The sequence below is a fragment of the Sceloporus undulatus genome, chromosome 4, assembly GCF_019175285.1.
Source record: "Sceloporus undulatus isolate JIND9_A2432 ecotype Alabama chromosome 4, SceUnd_v1.1, whole genome shotgun sequence".
In the NCBI taxonomy this organism is placed as follows: domain Eukaryota; kingdom Metazoa; phylum Chordata; class Lepidosauria; order Squamata; family Phrynosomatidae; genus Sceloporus; species Sceloporus undulatus.
Window position 1 is genome coordinate 144,520,992 of NC_056525.1, and position 26,767 is coordinate 144,547,758.

The window sequence follows — 26,767 nt, forward strand, 5'->3', positions numbered from 1 at the left end:
TGGGAAAATGTTTTTCTGATATGTTAACAATCTAGTTCTTTGTCTGAAAAATCAAGGAAACATTAAATACAGTGTTAAACATCCTAAATATGGAGAGGTCCTTTTATTATTCCAATCGTTTTAGAAGTCATTTGTTTCTTATTCATGCCATGAAATAACACCTGGCCTGGGAAAGATGGGCAGCTCTTCATTATCTGTCCCAGTTGTCTTCCTCTTTTATCTTCATAACAAACAATACGGTAAATTAGGCTTAATGGCAGTTTACCCAAAGCCACTCAAATCCTGACCAAAGTGGGATTTTAGCCCAAGTCGGTTGAGTTCAAAATAAAAACACTGGGTCAGACTACCTCCCTAAAGCATGCTGAGATTATACTTTGAGACTGATTATAGTTACACTCTATGCTCTTTTCACCATGCTAAAAAAATAAAAAGCAGTTTCCAGTCCCCAAAAATCTCCTATCCACACAGAGACAGGCTTAACTTTAAATGTAACAGAATTAGAACTCCTCAAAACCATTTTATGGGCACAACAGGGATGCTCTTTAAATATTCAGATCAAGATTATCAAAAGTACCAAGGCCTAGAACATTACTTTTTAAAAGACACTCATTCTGTCGCTCACTACATTTGACCCAGGGACAACTGGCATTTCTCTTAGGGCAGGGCTGGCTGCTATGTCAGTGGAGTGGTGAATCTACTCTGGGATTAGTCTGAACAATAAAGAAGCTGAAGTGCTAAATTTATTTTGGAGACAAGGTTCAGCATCTTTTTTTAAAAAAAATTATCATTATTTACATGTTAAAATCAAAATTGTACAACACAATACTACATTCAAACAAAAGTATGTAAACAATACAATACCTCATATACATGGTAACAACACAAAACACAACATTAGATAACATCACAATATACTGAACATTATTAATCTAAAAATCACAAAAATTACAATAACAAAGGAATAGAAACTGACTTCCTAAATACCTTCCTGGCTTGGTTTCTTACATCCCATATTATTATTATTTTCATTTATAATTACCAATAAAATTTCCTGCCACTCCCCCTCTGCACTTTCAGCATCTTTGATAACCCCTAACAAGGAGCAGACTCATCACTCCACTGATGTGAGATTCACTAACCACCACTGCCTTAGGTGAAACAATGCCTTGTTCTTATCACTTATCCGCAGGTAAAAGGTTGCTGGGGAAGAGGAAGAGCTCTTTTCTCTCTCTCTCTCTCTGTTTTAATATTATTAAACAAAAGTCTTCCATGGTGCTCTGAGTAGCAGAGAATCCTGGATACTGCTGATTCTAACACCAGAGTCACGTTACTAAGGGTTATGATGCTCTAGCCCAGTGATGACAAACCTTTTAAGGACTGAATGCCCAAACTCAAAGGCGTTCAGGCACCGGGTGTTACCTGGTGGCAGGAGCGGAACTAGCCTCTACAGAAAGTGTACCCTGCTTCCACATTATCTCTTGCAGTTGCTCAAGCATCACTACCTGAGTAAGGTAATGTGGATTAAGCACTGAAGGAGTGGCAGACAGGGTTGTGCTCTGAGCAGTGCAGGAAATCCTTGGTCAATAGTGTAGAAATCAGAAGTGCTCAAGGTCACTTCTTGCAAGAAGGTATGTGTAACATGTAACTAGCTGTTCTTTGATCCCCATTAAAGCAAAATGGGTAATGTTTATGGAGTCATTTTCTTCCTCTTCAAAGTAACATCATTATCACTTCTTACTTTGGAAAAATAACACTACTGGTAACAGCATTACATTTATTATCTACATATTATCTCTGCTGCATGTCTAGAATACTCTTTGCACTGCCCGCATCAATACATTTATCCATTAAAAATTGGCTTTCATCCTTTGGTCCTCCAGATGTTTTTCATTTCAAATCTCAGAAGTCTGATGCTGCCATACAGACAGGCCAAAATAAAGCTGCCTTGGGTCACTTTGAAGGTATGCTGTTTAAATGACACATACATCTTAAGAGGCCAGAAGCTGCACCAAACCTGTACTCCAGTCCTTAGGGCTGGAGCGTGGCTTTGTCACGGCTTCTGGCCTCTTAGGTCACATGCATCATTTAAACAGCATACCTCCAAAGTGACCAGAAGCAGCTTTATTTTGGCCTGTCTATACAAGCTCTAATGTCATTAGACTTCTGGGAGTTGAACTCCCAGACATCTAAAAGTTAGACCAAAAATTGAGAACCACTGCACATATCTTCTCATAATTAAAAAAGTATGTTTTACTTAGGGGGAAACACCCAGTATTTCTAGAGTGTTTGTTGTTCTTGTGTGCCTTCAAGTCATAGTCCTCCCACAAATCTTTGTCATTATTTCCTCCCGGCAACTTGCAAGTCTGGTTACTACACTGTTGATAATAATGGAAAACATAGTGGGCCAAAAAATAAATTACAAATTAGAACATTATTTTGAGAAAAACAGCCATTTAGTCTGCAATTACTACATAACAACCAATATTGTCTGTTTTATAAATGCAAAGCAATCAGATAATATCCACATAAACCAAGTCCATGACTGTTAAACAGCACTGAAATATTACTATAGAGAAAAAGGGTTTATTTTTGCAAAGTCTTAGTGCTCAGGAGGGATGAGGATTGCAAATGTGTCCTCCCTTCTCCTCTCCAAAAAGGTTCACGTGAGTTTTCAATCTTTTGTTATCTTTTTTGGGAATACTGTAATCTAAAAATTAACATGTCATGTTTCTACATCTCAGGATAAATATTTGCATTTGACAACCAGGGTTGTGTTGATGGAAGCCATCACTTCCATCATGACAGACTGTCAAGACTAAACAAGAGGTGGAAACAGTAAATGGATAAAGGAGGAAACACTTTAAAAAATGTTTCAAGAAATTATTTTAACCCATCCCTGCTAGTTATCTGTCTCTAATACTCAATCAAGACTTCTTATTCCTTTTATGTACTGTGATTTTTTTTCCCTCCTCAAATCTTAGAGGGTTAGGTTGTGGGTTTGCAATTTAAAAACAGGGTTTTTATAGTTCTCTAATTCAAATTTAGGAGGTTTGATACTGGTCTTAGGGAAGAGGCAAAGAATGTGTGGCACCTAGGCCCACTTTGAAGCAATTGTCCAAACATTTGATGCTTATCATAGTGAAAAGCTGTCAGTTGCTATCATTTTTATATTTTAAAAGAGCGCTTTTACTATAAAATACCCATGCTGCATAAATTTTCAGCAAAGTCTGCCTCAGGGCAGAATTAGTGACAGAAGCACAGCTAAGGAGTATGGCAACATTATAATATACCGGTGCCTGGTTTTCACTTCACACACCAAGCCTGTTTCCACAGTAGGGCCATTTCACGCTGCTGAGGCAAACTTTTTTGCAGTCTCTTGACAGTAAAATAAAAGTGGTGACTCCACATTGTGTTTGGTTTATTTCTTTAAAAATCTAGGCTATCTATCCCAAAGAAACTGCATCCCTTATGCATGTTAATTCAGAAATCATATTCAGTAAGGAATTTATCACTACACCCAACCTTAAAATTATTTGTTTAACTTATGTCCTCTTCCAAGGTTTTTCAAGTGGCTTCTACTTTTCAGCTACTTACTCTTTAATTGCTATCTTCTTGTTCACTCTTTTGGTGATGCAATTTCTACATTGGCATTTTATTAGCCATTTCCTGTTCCCAGGGACAGTGGGACTTAATTGCTAGTTCCCCCATTGCAGCCAGAACAACTGATCATTAAATAAAAGTATTAACAGTTAAGGCAGAAGTGTACAATTTTTCTGGCCCGGAGGTCTATGTGAGATGCTGGTTCATGGAATGCACACAGAGACACACAAATACACGTATTAGTACTGTCTTATTCCTAAAACCAACCAATCCCTTTATTTATTTATTTATTTCCCCCCCCCCCTAATCCAGGGTAGCTAAAAGAGAAAGCAAAACTGATATAAACAGAGTGGCTAAAATGCAAGATGGAGAATCCTTGTTTTAAAGTTCACACTATTTAATATCTTTTAAAATGAACTTTAGAAATTCACTACATCACAGCCGGAGGGTCATCTCTCACCTGCAATATGGGAAGAATGAAGGTTTATGGAAATGATGCACATGATAAATGTTGAATGCCAATAACAATAATGCTATATAAATGTTCAGTGTTATATATATATTTGGGTGCTAAGATTGGGCTGCATAGTTATCAAACAATACACAGAGTCATAGAAACACAGAATTGGAAGAGAGCACAATGGCCATCCAGTCTAACCTTCTGCCATACAAATATATACATTCAAAGCACTCCCAACAGAGGGGCAGCCAAGTTCTTTTTAAAAACCTCCAAAGAAGGAGAATCCACCACTTCCCAAGGCAACATGTTTCTTTGTCAAACAGCACTTATTTTCAGGAAGTTCTTTCCAATGTCTAGGTGTATCTCTTTCCTGTACCTTGATTCCACTGTTCCATGTCCTAGTTGCTGGAGCAGCAGAAAACAGGCTTGCTCCATCCTCAATATGACATCTCTTCAAATATTTAATCATAGCTATCATGTCACCCCTTAACCTTCTCTTCTCCAGGCTAAACACAGCCAGCTCCCAAAGCAAACTCCTCATAGGACATGGTTTCCTGAGCTTTCACCATTTTGGTCGTCCTCCTCTGGACATGCTGTATATGATTATCCCACTTGCAACCCATTGGTTATTTCTCAAACTATGTGATAAGAAGATTTTGTTTGATTTATGAGCTAACAGATTATGGAAGTAAGGAAGCCAGGGCTGCATTCGCTGAAGCAGTTTATGCACCATAGAAGTTAATGTCTGAAGTTAAATAGACATTAACTTCAATGTCTGTTTACTATAATCACAAATAATCTCACAAGTAATCTCAGTTGTACATCAGAGTTAAACCTCGTTTAGTAAGCAAATATCACATATAATTTTCAGAAGTACAAGCAGTGGCAACAACAACAATAAAATTGTAAGTTCACTTTAACATGCACACTCCTTTCATTCTATAGCTCCCACGGCAGTTATGGTAGGCCTACAATATATGTACTATATACCATTTATTATGGAACTTGGACCTGTTGGGAAACAAGCACTCTTGCACCTGCTTCATAAATAGCACAGCAATAAACTCAGGTGTGTCACTGCATGCACACTCAACAGGGAATCAATGCCAATCTTGGCTCCCAACTAAATATGAATTTACAAACACATTTTCCCCTACTTACAATTTATATTTGTAGGTATGCACAGTAAAAATGTAATCTATCAACAGACCCTTATCTTTTAAAACTTCTTTTAGTGTCAAATGCACTGCAGATAAAACCTTCTCCTGCTTTAAGCAAAACCTAGGATTTTCAGAGGCTGTTTTAATGCAACATGATGCAACCTGCTATTAGGGACCCTTTACTGACTGTGATGAAACAAACAAACAAGCCCACCACTCTTTCCTACAAGTGAACAAGAAACGTCCAGGCTAATAGCTTCCCATTCATTAACAAAAACACACATAGAAAGCACAGTGTGTTTATAAAGCATTTCAAAAATTCTAATAGTTCTTAAACCTCAGGCAGTCTTTGAGCATCCAAGTGTAGATAAATGTTTGGTTAGCAAATGACTTAGCTGTAAGGATTGCTGCTCCACTGAGAGGGGCAGATCATAGAATTACTCTAGGGCCAGAAAAGGTCTCATCACAAACTGACTGCAAAAAATACATAAAGTTGCCAGATGCCCTTGTTTTAAATGATGTCCTTTATTTAAATATGCTGGGGGAAAATAATCTGCTGCTCCACACATGAGCCTGTTAACAGATTTTGTGGAAGGGAAGAAGCAATTCATCTTTAGCAGGGAATGTTTTGACATGTAAACAGTAAGTGGCATTTTAAACCATAAAACCTTTCTCTGTGGTTCTCTTTGAATGTTACTTTGCTACCACTAGAGTTGGTGGAAATTTTATTTTTATGCTTTCATTGGAAGAGGCTGCTGCCTGGAATTTGACTGTCTTGACCTGTTTGACAGAGATTCAAGGAAGGTCATCTTCCCAGGAGACCTCACACTGCCTACATCCATCAGAATGAGATTGGGAACTTTCCATATCCTTTGAACAACAGGAATTACTACTTGCCTCCAAACACTGGGAGCAGTGACACTGGACAGGCAGGCAATTATACAGCTCCAAACTTGGTAGAGCATGTTGTGTGTGTGTGTGAGAGAGAGAGAGACTATAGTTCTCAGAATTCCCCAGCTAGCTTGTCCCATGTTGGTCAAAGGATTCTTGAAGTTATGGCCCAAAAGGTAATTTCCTCAAACTCAGCCCTGAGAGCAGGAACCTCCCTGTAAATTAGACAGTACTTCTAAGCACAGCAGAAATGGGAAGATGATGTCTGCCCTCCCCCAGATGCAAGCTAGAGAAAAGGAATGGAAATAATATTTGAAAATATTTGGGAAATGATTGAAAAACATGTTTTTCAATTGTTGAGAAACTCTGGTAAGACTCCTGAACTGATCAGAATCTTTGCAGTCTGGAACTTATTCTGTCCAAAATTTTCACATGGCTGTTCTGTGCAGAAAAACAGACTTTTGTGCAAGAAGCACTATTTGTCTGCATGGAAAATATTGCTTCCAGCACAGAAAATGCTGTTTTCTATGCACAACATGCTATACGTGGGGATTTATTTTATGTAAAATTCACATACGTTTGATTTGCATAGAAAGCAGCATTTTTCTACTTAGCAATTAATATTTTTGCATTGAAACACTATTTTCCATGCAGGAAATGTACAAATTTTGTGCAGGAAAAGTCCCAAATTGTGAATAGCCTTGGTTTATAGGCCTCAGGGAGGTGGAGGTTTTGCTCAGTGGAAGTGAGTCAGAGACTTGATGGTGAACGTTGCTCAGCTCACAGGTGTTTTATATGGGTGTTTAGCGGGGGAGTTGTGAGGGGGAGGCCTTGAGTTCTGTTTCAGTGCCTACTTAAGTAATAAGTATGGACAGTGAGAGAGCTGCTGCAGTCACCTGCAACAGCTGTGGTATGTTGGTTTTCTTGCCAAAGGATGTGGGTAACTTTACCTGCAACAAGTGGAAGTTGGCTCCCTTGTCTGAAGAGAATGTTCCCAGCTTGAGGCCCATTTATCCACTCTGCAGCATATTAGAGACCAAAAGGATTTCTTGTACAGAGAGGAACAGACTTTCATGACTGAAAAATACACAGGGAATGTCCCTGGAGAGAAGGTCAGTTCCCATACACAGAAAATAGACAATTGGAGGTATGTGACATAGAGAAGTAGAAGCACCAGGGATCGTTCTGTAAATTTGGAGCTGCAGAATCGTTTGATGTTCTCTCCTTATCAGTAATGATGAGGGGAAACAAGAAGAGGAACAGTGTCAGTCCTCAGAGAAGGTCCATATGACCTTGGAAGATTCAGCAGATGGAATGGTCTCTGCCAAACCTCAGAGGAGGTGCGTGGTGGTGGTGACGTGATAGCCATGTTCAAATATTTGAAGGGATGTCATACTGGAAATAGAGCAAGCTTGTTTTCTGCAGCTCCAGAGAATAGGACCTGGAGTAATGGGTTCAAACTACAGGAGAAGAGATTCCACCTCGACATTAGGAAGACCTTCCTGATGGTAAGAGCTGTTCAACGGTTGAACATGCTGCCTCAGAGTGTGATGGATTATCCTTCTTGGAGATTTTTAAACAGAAACGGGACATTCATCTGTTGGGAATGCTTTGATTGTTTTTTCCTGATGGCAGGGGATGGACTGGATGGCCCTTTTGATCTCTTCCAACTCTAGAATTCTATGACTATATTCATGAGACATACAGATGCTGATTCGGTTGACTGCAAGATTGGCAGGTCAGCAGTTCAAGGCCCAAGTACTGCATGATGGGGTGAACTCCTATCACTAGTCCCAGCTTCTGCCGACCTAGCAAAAGCATGTAAACGTACAAATACAGTCCTCCCTCCGTTCTCATGGTCTTTAAACTTGTGTCCCTTGGCTTATGCGCGAGGGACGAATGGAGGGGGAAACAATGGGGCATATGCCCGAGGCAGATGCCTGCACACTCCTGTGGCTGTGCGCCTATATTCAAGCCAATGGGGTTTTTGTGAGGGGGTCTGGAACAGAGCCCCTGCAAAAAAGGAGGGGCGACTGTAGATACATAGTTACCACTTCGGTGGGAAGGTAACAGCATTCTGTGCAGTCATGTTGGCCACATGATCACAGAGCTATATTTGACTATACAGTGGTACCCCGGGTTACGAATTTAATTCGTTCCGCCGCCGCTTTCGTAACCCGAAATGCTTCGTAAGCCGAAAAAGGCATAGGCGCTAATGGGGAAAAGCCGCGATTTCGTGCGAAATAGCGCCGAAAAGCACCAAAAAATTTTTCGTAACCCGAAAAAACCTTCGTAACCCGGAACAGTTTTTTTAAATGGATTTTTTTCATAACCCGGAAATTTCGTAAGGCGGCACATTCGTATCCCGGGGTACCACTGTACTGTATTTCTTGTTTTGTATTTGTTAAGTGCTTTTCTTTACTGTTTCCATGTTTTTTATCTTGCTTTACATAATAAAAAACTACTTGTTTTTTAAAGAATGCAGTCATGCATTAAAAACAATGGAGTTTCTCCTTCTGTTGAGCTTAATACTTAATAGGATCAACTCCTGCCATCCTTAGGAACTCTGACGTCTCATAATACCTGAACAATCTGTTATGTTTGCCCCACTGCTACATCCTGCTTCTGGCTGATTTCTGCTACAAGTTCATTCATTCGCTACAGGTTAGTTTTCTCGAGAAGTCTCCTTAGCCACGCTGGAACAGAAGAGGGGAAAGGTTTCCAATTATTCTGAACATCTAGGTATATGTCCTACATTTTTTACAGGGATTTCCATCATGTGAATATTTCTTCTAAAGCTAGGTATCTGGAATGTGACTGCTGCACAATAATAATGACTGAGTGAGAGTGCCAAGTAGGGCCTGCCAGTACAGAAGCCCTGTTGTATTTCCAAAGAGAGAGAAAAGAAAGCCGGGAAAATGCACTGGGGAATTTTGTACATCAATTTGGCTATCTAAAAGGCTTCTTGCACACTCTAAAACAGATGCACTTCCTGACCGACCTTTACAAGAAACCAAACTGGGAAGTCCATAAAATATTTACATCCCTTCTGCCTGGCAAGCTCATTAGCTATTGTAAGGGCTGTTTGCTATTTAACTTTTTTTCAGCCAGCTCTACAAAAGGGTATTCCTTTGCATACTACATGACCTGTGTTTTCTTTAAAAGTCCCCTTCTTTATGTGCTACTAGATGAAAATATACAAAGGTATGGAGATTTTATCTTCAGCAGCCTACATGTATCAAAAGATATGTCTGAATACCTATTGAAAATTCTGAAAGCAGATTTCCTTGTTTATCATGAATTCTTCAGGTCAGAAGTTACAAACACAGAAGGATGAGTAGAATCTTTTGATGTCATTCAGAACAGGGAAGGTGTTGTTTTTTTCTATGTGAATATAATTTAGTGTTGCTTTGCCCCACATCCAGAGATCTCTGGATAGTTCTGAAGACAAGAAGAGAACTCACCAGGCTGTGCAGCAAGTCTTAGATGTATCCGATAAAGATGTTGGCCCTGGTTGATACCAAGGGGTCTGATCCTAGAGATGGTTGGCTGTCTCACTATGGCAGTGGCTTCCATGTCAGTGGGGTGATGGGCCCACTATGGGTTTATTTGAAACATTAAAGGAGTTATGTAAGATGCTAAACTCATCACTCCCACCACCAACTAGATTCAGCATCTTGGACAGCTGACATTTGAACCACCAGTCACCAGAGCGTTACAGGCAATGCCAACAATAAAAGTGCTCATGTTTAGTCTGTTTCTATTCTCAGGCAACAATTTTAAGCAAAACTCCATCATAAGGAGAAACAAATGTACAAGAGATAAAATTTCTGTTTGCTCTGTTCGGCTTCTAATGTTGGCATGTGCTGTTTCATGCTGCAGAAGCAGCCTGTTCTTTTCGAATGTGGGGTGGGTGGCTGGGTGAGTGTCCTGGAGAGTGTAACGGTGGTTCAGGACAAGCGACAAAGAAATCAGTACAGCTAGTTCACTTATTTCAGTGTGCAAAATTTCCAAGGCATGCCCTGCTCTTTTGTTGCTGTTGCTTTAGTCTCCATTGTTCAAAAAGTGCCATATAGTGCTCTTCAAGATCTATATGGAATGGTCCAGGTTCAAACCAAAGGATGGTCCAGACCAAAGGATCCTGGCAGCCCTTCTTTGGAAGCAATTTCTAAAGCAGGGATGCCAGTTTCCTCTGGTCTTCTCAGAGTCTACTATCTGGGCTCTTTTCTTCACCTTTCTCATCAGAGAAAACCTCCTCCAGGTAGAACATGCCCTGGGCTACTTAAATGTCTGAACATGCTGCCATGTTAAAATAATCTCTCTCCGTGTTTCCGAGTCCTCATCCTGACATAAACAATCCATTATAGAGCAGCTAATTATATCCATGGAACGTGTGTAGGTCAACTTCCATTACATTTATTTATTTATTTATTTTCCATTTATTTCCATTTATTTCAACTTCACAAGACAGTCATATAATTCCACCATTATTTTGATTTTTCAAAGTTACCAGACTCAGTGAAATGGAAGGAAACAACTGGATGCAGAGTGGGATGCAGATTCTATTAGAGTGGGATGCAGATTCTGTTAGCAAATTTGTTTTCAGACAAATTAGAAAGGAAGTATAAATACTAATGCCAAGTTATAAAATATTATTCCTTTTTTATCTTAATGCTTCACATAGGAAACTCAGTATTCTCTTCCTAAGAAATTGCATAGAGAGCCCATAATGCAATCTCAGTATTTTAGTTATAGGTTTATCATGCCACCAAGGGTTGGTTTGATTAAATTATTTACAAATCTAATGTATAAAACAACTACGACATGTTTATGAAACATGTTCAAGAAACATGAGCTTCAGTTTTTGAATTGTTGTGTGATGTTATCTGTGTGCAAGTGAAGACAGGCCATGCTAAATGTTACAGTTGTCACTGGAAGAGTATCACCAGATAGTAAGTGAACCCTGGCCTACAGAGAAACCTTAATTACCATCTTTGTGTTATGATTCATCATATACCAGTTATGACCTGCCATATATATGGAGCAAGGGTGTGGATAAATATTGTTATGGTGGCATGGGCCATGGTATATGTTACAGTTGGGATAAAGGATCTGTTACCACAAGGAAACTACTGAGAATTCTTTCCCATCTATTAATTGTATTATTTCAGTATATATTTTTATCCTACCGTTTTAAACTAAAGAAGATTTCTAAGGAGTGCTCAAATTTAATATTACAATATTACAAGAGATATCAAAACAATGAATAAAACAAAACACTAACACCCAGACAGCAGAAAGAAATCAGGAAACTAACACAACATTTCCTGAAAGATTATCTGAAAAGTCTTTTGGGAAAACACAGATGGCTAAGTGGCAAAAGACCTTTGGTGACCTGAATTTTCTCTGCATGAGGAGATAGGATGTACAGCTGCAAAATCGAACAAGGCTTAGCAAAGACTGCTGTCTCTTGGGTGGCTCAGTTTTTCACATACCAGGAGACTTCAAATCCAGGTTTGCCATCTATTCCTGTGCTTCTCAAGCTACTTGATGTGGAGGACCGGAATTCCCCCCCCCCCCCACACACACACACACACTGTGCCAGGAAACAACACCATATCTGTTCCCATTGGCTATAGTTGTTTCTTTCCTAGTAGAGACTGGCAGCCAATGGCTTGGGAATTAGGACCAGCTCAAGGACTACCACTTTGAGTAGCAACGATCTAATCTACAATCAACAGAAAAACCTTGTTTCCCCAACAAATGTTGAGCACAATTTCCCTGAACCTTGCATAGTGTACATTTGTATCATCTTAGATAAGAAAGAGAGTGTTGGGTTTTGTTATCATCTTGGAAATAGTCTCTGAGTTATGCATGTAGCACAAAATATAAAATGGTCCTGGGTTCAAGCATCAGATTAGCCTAATTCATACTTGCTGCAGACTAGTTAAATAAGACGTCTGAGTGGTGGTTAAAGAAATTCTACACCCTCAAAATCATAGCTTTTCAAATTGCACGATTAAGCAAAAAGAAATGCAACTCACTAGTTCTGATCAGAATCCCCATTTTTCACATGTCTTTGCTGTGAAAACCTGAGAGAAATGGAATATGTCTGCTGCTCACTAACCACCCTGATCATCTTGAGTAGGACCAGATGTCTTCTGCAAGCCCTGCTGAACTAAGTAAGCATCAGCAAAGCAACAAATCTTCCACTCAGCATCATATTCTAAGCACCAAAAAAAATGCATTCTTTCCTGAATGATAGCGAGCAGTACTTTGCTCCAAATATGTTGCTTTCCTTCTACTAGCAAACAGCTGAAATCTTTCCCAGAAAAGATACTATTAAAAAAAAATAACAGAGGCAGGCTTACCGTTACACCAAAGAAGCTAGTCTGGTTCATTGCATCCAGGAAAATTTTTCCAAGATCTTTGTTGGTGTAGTTAAAGTCCTCAATTTTTTGGTTTTTGTTGGTGGCATTGAGAATCTTCATTGCTTGCTGCAGTGTTTTGGCAATAACCCATATTCCATCATAAGCAAAGCCATGGAACTTACTTGGCTCAACATTTCCACGCCTTTGATCATACTCCTTTTCATATTGCTGTGGTGTCTGTAGAAAAAGATTACAAGACAGATTAACCGGTCAGCATGTCAAAAATCAGGGTTAGCATGTGCTTAAAATCACAATTGGATGCTTAGATCAAAATCAGTGAAGTCTCTTGGACCATGTAGTGCTTCAGAAAAATAATGAAAAGTGCTTTATTTTGTGATTTCAGAACCTCCAATATACACAACACCTTACAGGGTGTAAAATACCGCCCGCCCCCCCCCCCCCCCCCCCCCCCCCGCCCGCCCCAAAATTTAGCATCTATGATTTGACTCAGGGAAGATCATATAGAAAGGAAATGGGAATAGAGGCAAGGATGCATTATGCCTGCTTAGGCTCAGTTAGATAAGGATGTTACAATTAAAGGGTTGTGTTAAAAGCTTCACGGTAAAGGTGGGTTTACATAGGGTATTTGTAAACATTTTCTGGTAATTGTAAAACAGGTCAAGCAGCAACACATGCAAACAGAAACACGTGGGTTGATTTCTACTGTGTAGAGGACAGTGTACAGTACTTTTTACTATTGAGCAATGCTGTGATACATTTGACGGGAGAAAATCTCATTATCTTTCAGTTAATGATCAAGCATTCCTACATAGGTAGGCCATTTGTACACAGTCAAAATGCATATATTTATTCAACATAGTTTCCCACCTTAGGCACCTTCCTTTCTGTGCCCATATTTCTTGCACTAAAGTCAATTGTTCTCAGAGCTGGTTGAGATATTACATCTTGTGAGAGTGTTCTACAAACAGTTGCTTATGAGATCCACTTGCACTGAGCAAGATGATGTGATGAAAGACTGCCGTTTCCATGCCCGGTCTCTTGATGATGACATCATGTTTGCTGTGACTGCTATTCTCCTATATTATAGTGCCCATCAGTAATACTCCCCAGCAAGCTGGTAGATACACCATTGCTGATCTGCTGATTTTTTATAGGAGGCACTTGTAGAGGGAAAAGCCTCTATCCTTTGCAAACACTACTTCCACCAGAAAACCTACTCCAAAGACTGCTGTGAAATCATGTCAGCTACATTTTTGGTGATGCAGGAAAAAAGAAATAGCTTAAATGCAAAGTCCTCCTTTTTATTTTTGAGTATTTGGCTATGAGGTTGTAAAAGGGAATTTCTCATCTAATCCTTCACCACATGCAGAACAACACAAGAAACAAGATATTCTTTAGGATGCTTCACAAAAACTGTGGGCTGGGCAAGAGAATCCAAAGCCCTCTGCATACACACACACACACACACACACACACACACACACACACACACACACTCACTCCAGAGTTTCAGTGAATTGGAAGTGTCCTTGGCAATAGGGTTCAGAATCTCCTCTTACAGCTGGACATAGTGAAAGTATATTAGCAATTCCTTTCTGGACAACCTTTGCACAGGAGATGTTCAGTAGTGAAAAATGGCTTCTCCACATCCTGTATCTGTAACAGTGAGCAGTGCAGCAGAGGCTGCATCAGGAGTGACATCCAATCACACAAACAGCAGGTATGGCAACCAGGGATTTTGAAAAATATTGGTTACATTTAAATGTGGAATAAGTAGGTTCTTAATCATGTTGTTTAGGACACTGTTACCATGGTGAAATTCATTTGCTAAATGGAGCTCAAAATAATTGTTCATGTTCACTAATAGAAAAGGATCTAATAAATGATGCCTAACCTTTCGGGTACAAACATACGTACCCAAAAACACAACTCAGCATGTATCTTTTTTTCCTTTCCATGGCATGATCCCTTGCAATTTTCACCAATGCCTCTGACAAATTACTTCCCAGAATTTCCAGGAGTTGCCTTTCCGGCTCCCCACCCCACCCACACCTCTTCCATTCCTTGTTTGAAGCAGGCATCTCCTTCAATACATTTTGAAGTGAAAAGTAGAAGCAGTGAAGTGTTCTTTCCATGTTTCATCTGGAGAGGCAGAGGTTATGTGACATGAAAACCACAGACCAATCAAACTATACAAGGGCAACTTCCACTAAAAATTAGAAGAGCTACTTTCTCAGATTTCACTCCCTCAAATTTGAGGGAATTAGATGTATCTAGACAAGAATGGAGAAACTGCACTTCTCAAAAGCAACAATTTCTCATTTCATGTACATTTGAGGCATCGTTAACTTACTTAGGATTTATTCAGCCATTCACTACAATATAAATAATAGGTGTTCTATTAGAGAATGGTGTGATTTTTCAAATGAATTAAATGTTTTTCAATTTTAATATAGTGGCAGTATGAAAGTCTCAAAAAAACCCTGGTACTCCCATTTGAAGAGTCAAATCTTATCCTTAGTCTTATTTTCGTTCTGGCATCTTAATGAGATAGGGCTACCAATTTACTACAATAAGAAACCAATGATGCAGTTAGCGCATGCATGTGATATGAGCAAAATAATCTTGAAGTTTACTTAAAAACAAAAACAAATAGTAGAACATAAACTAACTCACCCTTCCTGAAATGGTTTTTATCTGTTTGGAGCTGAGAGGTTCAAAATCCACTCCAATGTAGCCTTCCATAGCACTAAGGACATTTGTAGTGTGACAGTTTGATGAATTAAGGTTTCGAATAGCTTTTTCCCACCAGAAGGTCTGATACCATCCAGGAATGATCCACTGATACTTAGGGCCATACATCTGTGCATTAAATGCCTGCAGTGGAGACACGGGGGGGGGGGGGGTAGGGAGGGAAATAATTTTATTAGCACAAAAGAGTTGCATCACATATTCAAAATGATGAATGATGATTAATACACATCTTTTATTATTCACACTATATTCAGAAAGTGTACCAAATATACGAGATGCAATTGTTTGAGTGCTGCTACAATACAAACAGCTTCTACATAGCAATAGGCTTAACATAGAGGCAAAGGTCAGACAATAACAATAACAACAACAATAATAATAATGGGAAAGATTGGTGCTGTAGCATTATAAAAAGAGCAAGCAACACAGCAGTTTTGCCTCTCTCCTTCCGTTTCACATGCAAAGTAATAAACTGTGCTCTGTGATAACTACTCTTCCTTCACTGTAGCATCTCTCACAGTGGGCTCTAGCATAATCTGGCCATTTATTTCCAGCTTTGCCCTCTCACCTATCCCATGCTTTACCTTCCAACAGCCAGCGCTCACTTTTCCTCAAGCCTCCAGCATTAAAGTTACTTCCAAGAGAAGCAGGAGTGTTCACTTTCTGGAATGTTAGCCCAGTTATATCCCATCTTTTTTCCACTAGGGCACCCACTGGAGTGCCTGAGAGTTCCAAGCTCTCTCCAGACACGCAGTGACCACACTAAAACTTAGGTTGCACCTACACTGATGAATTAGTGCCATTTGACACCATGTTAACTGCCATGGCTCAATACTATAGAATTCTGGGATTTGTGGTTTTGTGAGATATTTGGCCTTCTCTGTCAGAGAGCTCTGGTGCCACAACAAATTACAAATCCCAGAATTCCATAGGATGGGCCATGACAGCCATATCAAATTGCATTAATTCTGCAGTGTAACAGCAGAACCAGATTCCTGAAAATGACAAGGAACACATTGCAAGGGCCTTTGCTGAGTATAGATGCCTGGTCTGTATTCTGGTCACATATCATAATGATTCTGTATTCTGATCACACATCAGAATGATATTGGATGAGATAGCCTTCTTAGGGAGAGATTTTACACAAGAGCCCTGCAGCAACAACCTCTCTGCACTGGTGAATGCATATGAATGAAGGGGAGATCAAGACTGCAGACCAACATAGTTTATCCACTTGAATATATTTATTATTAAATTTCATTTTTAAAGTACCCTTCATTGGGTATTCAAATGGTTTACAAAATGCTTCTGAAAATTATAAACTCTACAATGTATTCTACATCCATACTGACTGATCTTATACCAATGTACTATATCAGTTTGCTACACATTTGATGTAGTCTTGTTCTCTGCTAAACTATAAACCAAAATTAACACCAAAATTAGGGAATAATTAAAACATAGGTTTTTTGCCAAAAGACAAACTCAGAGCCCAATAGAGCTAAGTTACTACCCTTGCTCTTCACTGTGACACTTCAGTTTGTGTCACTTTTGTTCAACCTTGTGCTTAGGAGGAAACAAAGTTCAGGGGGGGAAATCTGTAGTGGAACGATTTGCAGAACAGATGAGCGAGGTGAGGTAGGTCAATTCAAATCAACAAAGAGAAAGACACAAATTAATCATTTTACAGTTACTCTATTTAACACTGACTTTGTGATAAAATTATTAAGTAATTTATTCAGATGGTTCTTCTTGTTTATTTCAGTTATGCTCTAAAGAGACACACAGTCTCATTAACTGATGTAACCATTAAAAACCTGCTGATTTACAGCTAATTAAAACTTCTGTGTTAGATTTATTATGCAATTTGATCCACACTTACTTGGAATTAAGTCTCATTCCACTCAGCAGAGCTTACTTCTGATAAACACATTTAGAGGACTGAACTATATATGGATATAGTTTTTTGGGCTATGTGGCCATGTTCTAGAAGAGTTTATTCCTGATGTTTCACCAGCATCTGTGACTGGCATCTTCAGAGAAATATATATATTTACTGTATATTCCTTTGATTTACTTGCCACCAATTGCCAAAATTTTGTTGAATCATTTGTATTTGCTGCCAGTTCTATTTCCACCCACAATTGTTTATAATAAGAATTTTGCTTTTGTTTCAGCAATTTCTTATATAAACGGCGTTCTATTGTCAGTTCCCTCAACAGAGAATTGTTGGTTCCACACTGTATCCTCCAAAGATCCCGTCTTGCTAACCTGCATTCCCAATCAAACTATCCCTCAGGGTGATAGCATGCCTTAATAGGCTGTTCAGTTGAACAAATGTTGCCTAAATATTTTACAATGTCATGGTAAATAGGGAAAGAGTCTTCAGTAGCTACACCAAGAAATTTGGTTCTAATCATCAGCATTTCTTTACTTAGTAGAATGTTTTTAATCTTTAGTTTGCATTTAGAGTCCCATCTCAGCCTTCGTTTATGTTCTTGTACATAGAGGAGATCATGCTCTCTTTCCTTCTTGATGTCCTGATACCCCGCTAATTCTAGTAACAGAGGTTGATGATCACTTGTAGGTTGGTCTCCAATTTTGAATTTCATAACATAAGCAGCACTCAAATTATTTAACAGAAAATAATCTATGACACCACCCCCATTTAGGGCACTATATGTATAGTTCCCTGTTGTTTCATCAGGGCCAGTACCATTAGTTATAATCACTGAGAATTTATACACCAATTTAAACAAATTTATCCCTGCTTTATTTATAGATTTATCATAGGATATCCTACTTGGTAGGTATGCAATATCCTCCATATTTAAGGCCAGCTTTAGGGTTGCTAAATATATATATATATGCATATGTTATATATGCATATGTTAATGAAGAAATTTGTATATATTTCTTTGTCTGTGCATTCAGTTTTTCTTTAGGTTTTTAGATAAGGCTCAGGCTCATGAGAATGTGTAGATACTAAATCTGGTGTACCACTGGATTTCCCAAAAGCTTGTGAAAGATGTAGTTTTTTGTTGCTGTGGGGGGGGGGGGGGTTGGACTGCAACTCCAGCTAGCATGGCCAATGTTGCAATCATGTTCCTAGAAGTAACTTTTCCCAGGCCTGGATCTTTCAAAAGAAAGAAAAAAACAAAATAGCACTTGCATATATTACATTTAAATTAGTGCAACCTGCATAATGCTTTTGTGCTTCATACTCATGTTAAATGACAGACCAAGTGAAAGATGTATACGGAATCTTACTTCTGCCACGGGTGCTGTATTCAGTTCTCTAATTTGCTAATATTTACTAACAATTTTAATCAACTAACATATGATTTAGTAACATTTAAATTTATCTTTATTTCTCCCCTGTCCCATTTTCTTTCTTTTTACTTACACAGCAGAATACTTTTGCTGCCATTTCCTCATTGAACTGGCCAACGATAATCCGTACATCATTACCCTGCAGGAAACAAAAGAGAAAAAGATCTTAAAGAAATCACAACTTTCTTTGAATAACCCATTTCCAGAACTAGTGTTATAAATCAAAGGTACAACAGGGGGATTTATTGAAAATTTTATTTCATGTCTTATACTTCACAGAAAATGCTTAAAGGCTCTTAAAATAATTAATTGGTGCATCGTATTTTAGAGTTAAGAAGCCAGTTTAATGTCCTCATGTATGAGCCATGCTGCAATAAAATAATGAATTGCAGCACTGTTTGATGTCATGTAGTCCTTTGAAAGTTGGACAATGACTCTGGAGGTCAGGGCTTGAATCCCTTCTCGACCATGGAAACCCACTGGGTGACCTCGGGCAACTCACGCACTCTCGGTCTCAGAAAACCCCATGATAATTCACCTTAGAGTCATCATAAGTCAGAAATGACTTGTAAACACAAAAGTACAACAACAATTGGAAGAGAAAAGTAGTGTCAAGTGTGTTTACAATACATTCACCAGGCTCAAGGGATACATACTTATAAGCTGATCTGAAGCATCAGCAATATATACAGTTTCTGTGCTATTGCAAACAGACTATCAACACTACAGCATCAACACTCAAGAAAAGCTCCTTCAAGGAAGCCTCTGAGTCGCATCATTCCTGTCCTCTGAATCCAATCAAATCCTCATAGTAACTTAGGCTGATGTTAACAAAGTGTTGGCAGTGTGCTGCAAATAAAGCCTGAGATATCCTGTCCAGTAATATTTGTGATAACACTATGATCATCACCATCACCACCATTATCTGTCAGGACCATGTTGGTCTGTAAAATGACATGGATGTAGACCTACCTAGCCTGCTAGCCAACTTCTCGTGGCCTTCGACGGGTAATGGCTTTGTGAAGATGTCTGCTATGTTGTCCTCTGTAACAACATACGGCAGCTTCAGCACCCCATTTTGCACATGCTCTCTCACGTTTTGATATCTAACTGCAATGTATCTGGTCCTACATTTTAGATTCTCTGACTCTGCCATGCCAATGCATGTCTGTGAGTCCTTGTTCACCACAGTTGCTCCACTACAGTCCTCTCCTAGGTCTTTTAACAATTGCCTAGCCCACTGAATTTCATTTGCAACCTCTGACAATGCAGCAAATTCAGCCTCTTTTGTATTGAGTACTATGCCGCGTTGCTTTCTGGACCTCCAGATGACATGACTACCAGCATAACTGATTGTCAGACCAGTTACTGACTTCCTGTCAGTTGCTTCAGATGCAAAGGAACTGTCTGCAAATCTTTCCAGCAATGACATTCCTTTTGTTATCAACAAGCATCTGTCCCTTGTGCCTTTGAAATATCGCACAATGCGCTTCAATGCTGTCCAGTCCACCTGTCTAGATTTCGCAGCTCTCCTGCTGAGTAACCTTACTGCAAAGCTGATATCTGGCCTGGTGGTGTTTGCCAAAAACAACAAACTCCCTATCACCGAGTGATACAGGCCAGGCCTCTCAACTCCTCTGACTACAAATTCTGGTAGTCAGGTATCATTGGGCTTCTTACAACCTTGGCTTCGCTCAAGCCAGTCTTTTCCACTAACTTGTCTATCTTTCTTTTCTGGCACAACCTGAATCTACCATTCTCTACCTCTATTCCCAGGTAGCTTTTCAACTGTCTAAGGTCCTTGAGCTTGAACCTTTGTGCCAACTCATCTTGCACCACCAGCCTGATCTCCTCTTGGTCCCTGGCTGCCACACGCAAGTCGTCTACATAAATAACCAGGATTATATTGCCTTTTGTATGCACACATGCATTGGCTACACTTATCCAATAACCCAGTCTTACTAGCTCCTTGTGCATACAAAGGTTCCAGCATCTGGCACTCTGCTTTAGTCCCTACAATGCCTTTTTCAGACTATAGACCTTGTCACTGCCTGCACACTCATACCCAGGAGGCTGTTCCATAAACACAGTCTCCTCTAGGGTTGCATTGAGATATGCCGTCTCGAAATCAAAGTGATTGACAACTAACTTCCTTTTAGCAGCCACAGCAAGCACCATTCTGAGACTCTCTGCCATAGCTGTTGGTGAGAATGTACTGTCATAATTCTCAAACTGCTTCTGTGAGTATCCTTAGCTACTATTCTAGCTTTATACTTCACAGCCCCATCAGGCATGTCCTTCTTTCTGTAGACCCATCTGCAGTCAATCACCTTCTGCTCTGCAGACCTGTTAACCACATCAAACACTTTCCTGTCCACCAATGCACTAATCTCCTGATCCATGGCCACATTCCATTTCTCCTGCTCAGTAACTGGATACCTGAGCATGTCCTGAAATCATCAGGCTTCTCAGCCACAACAGTATGGTTGGTGTTTAAGTAACTGCCTCTGCGTTTGTTTTTATGGTTGGTTGGTTGGCAAAGTAACTTATTTGTAAGTATTCAAGATGGCTGTCTGATACTCAGTGTTATATTTGTATATAGTTTTGTAACAAACATTAAAAAGCCCTCTTATTGAGAGAAACCTCGCTTGTTCAGCGATTCATTCCCGTGTGTGAGGAAATTTGCTATGCAACCTAGAGAACTTCAGAGAACCTCAGATTCTTCACAGACCTTCTTCTGGGTGCTTTGTCCATGTATATAAATTCTGCTTGTGTTTGCTTCAACAAGGGTTATAAACCCAGCAAGCACCTTGACATTATCATCATCATGCCTTTAAGAAAGGGGATGAGAATTGTGCAGCCCTCCAGATGTTGTTGAGTTGCAGCTCTGAGTGCTCATCATCATTCACTATGCTGACTTGGTTGATAGGAGTTGCAGTCCAGCAACATCTGTAGGCTGCACAATTTACCATGTCTACTTGAAGAGACTATCATTTTTCCCTTCAGATGTTTGGTCCTGTGAGAGCAGCTGCAGGATGGGCAGAGGTAAAATCAAAAGCGGATTTACCACCACACCCCCTATGGTGGTGGGCTCCCCAGATTCCCCAATAGTGGCCTGGCACCACTGGCTGGGACATGAAGAGAACCTACATAGTCAGAGGAGCCCAGAAACACCAAATCCAGCAAATAGAAGCCTCATCTGCAATAAGTATTAGGTCATGTATGCATACCGAGTACCCATACTATAACTCTAACCACCTAAAGGCACCTGATCATATCTGTTCTTGGAAGTTAAGCAGGGTCAATTCTGGTTAGTACTTGGATGGAAGATCACCAATGAATACCAGATGCTATAGGCTATATTTCAGGAAAGGAATAGGCAAAACAACCTCTGAGTATTCCTTCTCTTAAAAACCCCTATGAAATTAATGGAGTCACCACAAGTTGACAGGCAGCCTGAAGGCACATACATACAAAGCCATCATTTATAATGGTTCTTTGTAAGGTGAGAACTGTAAAAATAGTTGTAAATATGCCCAGTCTAAGAAGAGTATAGGTTTGAAGTATTATTTATTTGCTTAGAGTGTTTGTTTCATATGACTTATAATTCACATAATTTAGAACTAGATGCCTTTTGCTATTCCCCAAAGAGTGATCACTGCATACATTTTTAAAATCCATATGGTTTAGATAAAATTCCTCTGAGAAAAAGTCCTCGTACGCACTGCTGGAACAAATCTGTTTTTCCAGCTACTACCAAAGTTCAGAGAACTCTTGTATATGCTCACTTCAGAAAACACACAAGTTTGTCCATGCATCTGGAAAGGAACTTGTTAATAAGATATAAGTGGAGAAGCATTATAGAGCTCCATTCCATCAGTCAGGGAGAGCCTACAAGTGTAGGTATACCAAAATAAATTCACATAGAGTACTGAGGTCTTTAAAGCCGAAAATGTTAGTGGAAAGAAATGTTTTTCTTTCTTTTGTGTGTTACTCTAGGGCAGTGATAGCAAACCTATGGCACGCGTGCCAGAGGTGGCACTCAGAGCCCTCTCTGTGGGCACATGTACCATCACCTCAGCATAGAGTTTGCCAGAGTTTGTTACTAGAAAGCCAGAGGGACATGGCACTTTGCAATAAATAAGTGGGTTTTGGGTTGCAGTTTGGGCACTTGGCCGCTAAAAGGTTCACCATCACTGCTCTAGGGTAAACAACTGTTAGCAATCAGCCCCATCAGGCTCCCTAAAAAGAATTTGGAGATTTTGCCTCCAAACTCTTCAAGGAATGTGGAAGCCATTTCATTACTTTTTTGGCTGCCCCAGGCTCTTTTAGGTCCCAGAGAGGTCTCTTTTTTTCTACTAGAATAAGAGATCAGGAAGTCAACATCTGGGCTACCTCTTGCTGGGGAAAAATGCCTCTTCTGGGCCTAAAATGGCCGGGGGGGGGGACATAGTGGAATTTCACTGTAACATATCCACCAGATTTGCTGAGGTCCATTAGAAAAGGATACTGGGAGAAGTCCTTGGGCCTCAAAAATGCTTTAGGCTGCATCCAGCACACTACCTACACTTTCTCCACCCCTTTGAAGACAAGGGATTAATTTCTGAACACTGTGTGCACATTGCCTTCACAGCAGTAAATGTTATATTCCTTCATGGTTTCTTTAGTGTGCATCTCCACTATTAAAGAACAGCTCCACTATTAATGTAGCTTAGCATCCAGGGAGGGAAATACTCAAAAAAGAAAATGAAAAAGGAGCTTCTCAAGTGCCTGAAAACCCAAGTAAGGACTATCCTCCTCAAGTTCCTTTCTCATCTCCCCACCCCAGTCCTTAAATGGCTAAAACCAAGATTAATCTATCAACTGTCCCCACAATACAGCCAGTGGCTGGTGTAAAGACAGGGGAGCAGCTGAATGAGAGGGTTGTTGTGAGCTTTGTTCCAATAGCTGATGGAAGACAATGACATATGCCTTGTTGGGAACCAGCTATTACTACATAGGCAGTGAGGATGATCGTTCACATTCAGCTTCCCATTACCACCCACCCTCCACACAGGGAACAAGTAAGTGGGAGACAGCCAAGTAAAGATCTTCAAAGGCTACAGCCTCCACAATCCTTGTTTATCTTCCCCATCCATGTACTCCTGATGTTGTGTATGGGAGAGGGAGAGAAGCAATGATCACCTAATGTTTCCATGATCTTTGCTGAGCCAGACCAGGTTGATAAAAAGTTATATCCTCCACAGTCCTCCTCATTTGGCCTCCCCTACTCCTAATGTTGCACAGGAGGATCAACAAAAGCTATAGCTTCCATTAACCTCACTTAGGCCTGTTACAGACAGCCAAAATAAAGCTGCTTCGAGTCACAGTGGAAGTATGGTGTTTCAATGATGCATGCGTCCTAAGAGTCCAGAAGCCACACCAAAGCCACGTTCCAGTCCTTAGGGCTGAAGTGTGGCTTTGGTGCGACTTCTGGACTCTTAGGACGCATGCATCTTGAAAAACCATACCTCCACTGTGACTCGAAGCAGCTTTATTTTGGCTGTCTGTAACAGACCGTAGTAACCGCTGGCCACTACATGGCTGAGGGGACAAGAAAACAATGGCAGAGAAAAAAAACAGAAATGGAAACAACAGATTTTGTAAAACACAAAACAAAACAAAAAACACCAAAATAGCATGTAGATGTAGTCTTCTATAGACACAAGGACTAAAGTAGTAGTATAGTTGGGCATCATGTTTAACCCTGCATTGAAAATACTCACTGCTTCAATAGGATATGATCACCATAAGCAATGGTGATTCCCCTATATGCCTTTCTCATGAATATGCCAACATCCATTAGGTGCAATAGCATCCTGGATTTGATTTGAATGTACCGGTAAGTCTAGAGCAGGGATGGACATGGTTTGGAGCCTATTAGGCCAAACCAGCTGATTGTGGGTTTCTCCAGCGCTCTGGCAGGCCCCAAGTGCATCATCATGGCTACTTTGGTGACGTAAACTGACAATTGCATCACTCCTGATTGTTTTGGGGACTATTTGTAAGAAGGGAGGCCTTTGCTATTGTCATGATATTTAATGAACTGGAAACTTTCTGAAGCATATTTTCAGCAAAAAGCATTTTTTGCAGAAGATATACTGGAGTTGCTGGGATCTGGGTAGGCAGTGAAGGTCCCATGGGCTGTATGATCTCTACCCATCTACCCTATGCACCACTATTAGAATTCACTACTTTTGTGAAGAAGCTGCCATTTTCAAGAGAGTGGAATCTTCATAAAAAGTATTTCACTTGTTCCAAAAGAAAATAAATTCATCAACATTTTTCTACATCCACCCAATTTTCCAGTTTTTCCTCTAAAAAAACCTGAAAACTATCCCTTAAAAAATGAATGGAACAACCCTCTTTTTCCAAGGTGCTCACATCTGTGTTGGAAGAATGCAAGCCTTGTACAGTATGTCTTTCCTGAAGGGTCAGGAGAATGCAATTAACATACAACCAGAGCTGAACCAAGGAATCTGTGCAGACTCTCCCCTGAATAAAGACAAATCCCTGTATGAGAAGAGTGATGTACCTACTTTTTCTGAAGATCATACATGTGGAAGATTTCCCCCCACACAGCAGAACACATTCACCCAAATCATATGTAGGCTAGTTGAGATTCCAGTCCAAGAATATGGATTAGTCAAGTGAGAAGACTGATGTAGGGCCCTTGAGAAATCATCTTAAAATGTGTTGGAGGCACAAAGGCAATTCTTAGGAATAGGCCTTAAGATTAGCTTTCTTACTATTTATTCTTCAGTTCTTTCAGAAACAAAACACTAGGGATCAGAGTGGAAATGATGCTTATCACAATTCTACTGTAAAGTCATTAATTCCTCCAAAGTCAATACTAATACATATGCTAATTCAAATCTAGGCTTTCTTATTCTATTTGGGGGGGGGGGGGAGGACAGCATGCATGCATGTATGGAGTCTCACTCCCTTTCTCCATCACCCTCCCCCTTCTCCAATTATGTGATACCAAGCATGTTTTATATATATGATTATATTTTAATAAGTTCTGAATTATTGAATTTTGTTCTGTTTGTTTTATTATTGCCAACTCATCTTGCACCAGCCTGATCTCCTCTTGATCCCTGGCTACCACACACAAGTCGTCTAATAAAACTGCAGCTTTTATAATCCCCATGTTTCCTTTTATGAGGCTCCTTACCCCATCACAGACTATTGTCATGGGTAGCCTTCCTAACTGTCCTAATAAACTAACAAAATTTCTCTTCCTCTCTAGATCCCTCCATTATCTTTCAGTGACAATTTAGCAACCATTATCTTGTTGTTCTATTTTGTTTCATACAGACATATCAACTGCCACTTTTCCTTTCACCTATTCTATTTGATCTTACGTTAAAAGAAAACAAGTACTGAAACAAAGTTCATAATTTTGAGGAATTAAAACGTTTCAGTATACTTAACATTATTTAGCCTAAATCTATTGGTCCCAACCAGAGTAGACCCACTGAATTAATGGGACTTACATAACTGTTGAGAGCCAGCATGGTGCAGTGGTTTGAACATTGGACTATGTCTCCAGAGACCATGGTTCGAATCCTTGCTCAGCCATGGAAACCCACTGGCTCAGCCTTAGACAAAGGCAAACACCATCTGAACATATTTTGCCAAAAAAACCCATAAGGATAGGTTTACCTTAGGGACACCATAAATCAGAAATGACTTGAAAGCACACCACCACTACTACAAGAACAAGAACAACAGTGTAGACTTACAATGATTATATGTGTCTACTCATACTGGAACTAGCAATCGGATGTAGGATTAATCATGAATTTCTCTCCATTACACTACATAATAAATCCAGAGTATCTATATTGCTCAAGAGTGACTACACAGCATATAGAACTGGATTTATTTTCTCAATGTTACATTACATTATGTGGCTGTGGATAGTAACTTTAACACTTAGATACAACTGAAGTGTTTAATACAAAGATCGTTATCATTTTGAAAAGAGAAGACTCAATTTTTCCTTTGACAACATCCCTCTTATGATTTCCAGAATGCCTTATATCCTAATCCTTGATATGTTATTCTAGCGCATGTTCTATCTGAAACCAATTGGAGTCACTTCTAAGAAATATGTTTGTGATCAAGATATA

General features: G+C 39.7%; 1 protein-coding gene across 1 annotated transcript in view; it reads right to left on the reverse strand.

Annotated features, from left to right (window-relative positions):
• The window catches only part of GABBR2 (gamma-aminobutyric acid type B receptor subunit 2), a 356,015-nt gene that overhangs the window by 203,774 nt on the left and 125,474 nt on the right, over positions 1 to 26,767 (reverse strand). The window contains 3 exon segments of the mRNA XM_042464922.1: positions 12,483 to 12,719; positions 15,180 to 15,380; positions 18,664 to 18,729. Of these exon segments, the coding sequence (XP_042320856.1) occupies positions 12,483 to 12,719; positions 15,180 to 15,380; positions 18,664 to 18,729 (504 nt within the window).